Source organism: Equus caballus, chromosome 24 (genome assembly GCF_041296265.1).
Source record: "Equus caballus isolate H_3958 breed thoroughbred chromosome 24, TB-T2T, whole genome shotgun sequence".
Lineage (NCBI taxonomy): Eukaryota > Metazoa > Chordata > Mammalia > Perissodactyla > Equidae > Equus > Equus caballus.
Genome location: NC_091707.1, coordinates 60,418,425 through 60,420,178, shown reverse-complemented (window position 1 = coordinate 60,420,178; position 1,754 = coordinate 60,418,425). Strand labels below are relative to the sequence as shown.

General features: G+C 47.0%; 1 gene segment (V, D, J or C); it reads left to right on the top strand.

The window, feature by feature from the left end:
• The first annotated feature begins 674 nt into the window (after positions 1–674).
• Positions 675–1,197, top strand: LOC100147222 (immunoglobulin heavy variable 1-69-like). The segment is given in 2 exon segments: positions 675–795; positions 881–1,197. Coding segments are annotated over 2 exon segments (438 nt in total).
• The last annotated feature ends 557 nt before the right edge of the window (positions 1,198–1,754 follow it).

The window sequence follows — 1,754 nt, the reverse complement described above, 5'->3', positions numbered from 1 at the left end:
AAACGTCCTGTGAGCCCAGACAGGATGCTCCCCGCAGGGCTGGGGCTGGGCTGCAGGGGGCGCTCAGGACCTCCCAGCTCAAGGCTCCAGCCCAGGAGCATGTGCACAGGGGACTGGGGAGGGGCTTCCTCTTAAGTTCTTAGTCTCCCTTTTTCAAAAAAACAATCTAAACTAGGATTTGGACAAGTCCTGCTATGGTTTCTTTTAATATCTCATTGTATTTAGATAATTTAACTCAAGGCAATGAAAGTCACATAGAAAGGAGGTTTCTTAGGAATTATTAATAGTGGGAACTTGGAGGATACAGATGGTTTCATGAATTCAATGAGAGCAGCATTTTGGGAGGCACTTTTATCCCAGGAGTAAGACATTCAGATATTAAAACTCAGAACAGGTTCAGGTGGTCTCCGTGCTGTTCAAAGATGGTTCACAGTGAGGAGCATGTCTTGCGGGGGCTTATTCCTCACTGGGAGGAGCTCTGTCTGCACAGAGTTCAGGGACATGTCAGAGGACACGTATCCTCAAACAAGGATTAGGGCATGGATGCTCAGCCTCCCCCTGAGCATGGTCCCTGTGTCATCGACCTTCTCTCAGGTTAAGACAAGTATCAACTGTGAAATATTTAGGTTCCTGAATATGCAAATGATATGAAGTGTACTTAGTTAAATACTGACATGTCTGTGCCGGGAGAGCATCACCCAACAGCCACTCCCTCCCACACAGAAGCCCTGAGAGCACAGCCCCTCAGCATAGACTGGAGCTGGAGCATCCTCTTCTTGGTGGCAGTGGCTACAGGTAATCAGTTCCCCGGATCCGAGGATGAGGAGGAGACCAGGGCCAGTGAAGGGGGATTTCATCCACTCCTGTCTTCTCTCCACAGGTGTCTCCTCCGAGGTCCAGCTGGTGCAGTCTGGGGCTGAGGTGAGGAAGCCAGGGGAATCCGTGAAGGTCTCCTGCAAGGCTTCTGGAGACAGCTTCACTTATTACTCTATGAGCTGGGTGCGACAGGCCCCTGGACAAGGGCTCGACTGGATGGGAGGGATCTTGCCTATAGTTGATGATACAAGCTACACGCAGAAGTTCCAGGGCAGAGTCACCATGACTGCAGACAAGTCCACGAGCACAGTCTACATGGAGCTGAGCAGTCTGACATCCGAGGACACGGCCGTGTATTACTGTGCAACAGACACAGTGTGATAACCCACATCCTGAGCCTGTCAGAAACCCTGAGGGAGACGGCAGCTGTGCTGGGCTGAGGCCGTGACAGGGATGATTACATTCAAGTTTTCTTTAATGAAATACTGTGTAGATCATCTTTTAATCTGTTATTCGAGGAGGAGTCGGCTCAGGTAATTTGTTTAGTTTGAATTGAGTTGTTTGGTCTTCTTTTTCGTTCAGTTGTAAGTTTCTTGTATATTCATGATTCAAGTCCAATACCAAATAGGAGCTATGAAATTATATTCTCTCATTCTGCAGACTGTCTTCAACTTTCCTCATCAGTGTAGTTCTTGTTTCAGAACAAAGTTCTTAAATTTAGATACGTTAAAAATTATCAATTTGCTCTGCCCTGGATGTTTTGAGTATTATATTTGAAAATTCACTGTTAAATTCAAGGTTACCCAGAATTCCTGCCATGTCCCTAAGGCCAGGCCATATTCGAGAGATGGAGGGTCAAGATCCACATTCTTGAGGGAGGAATAACCCGACATAAGTTATCTGAGTTTCTTATGAGATATTTGTCACTCCTCTGCCAT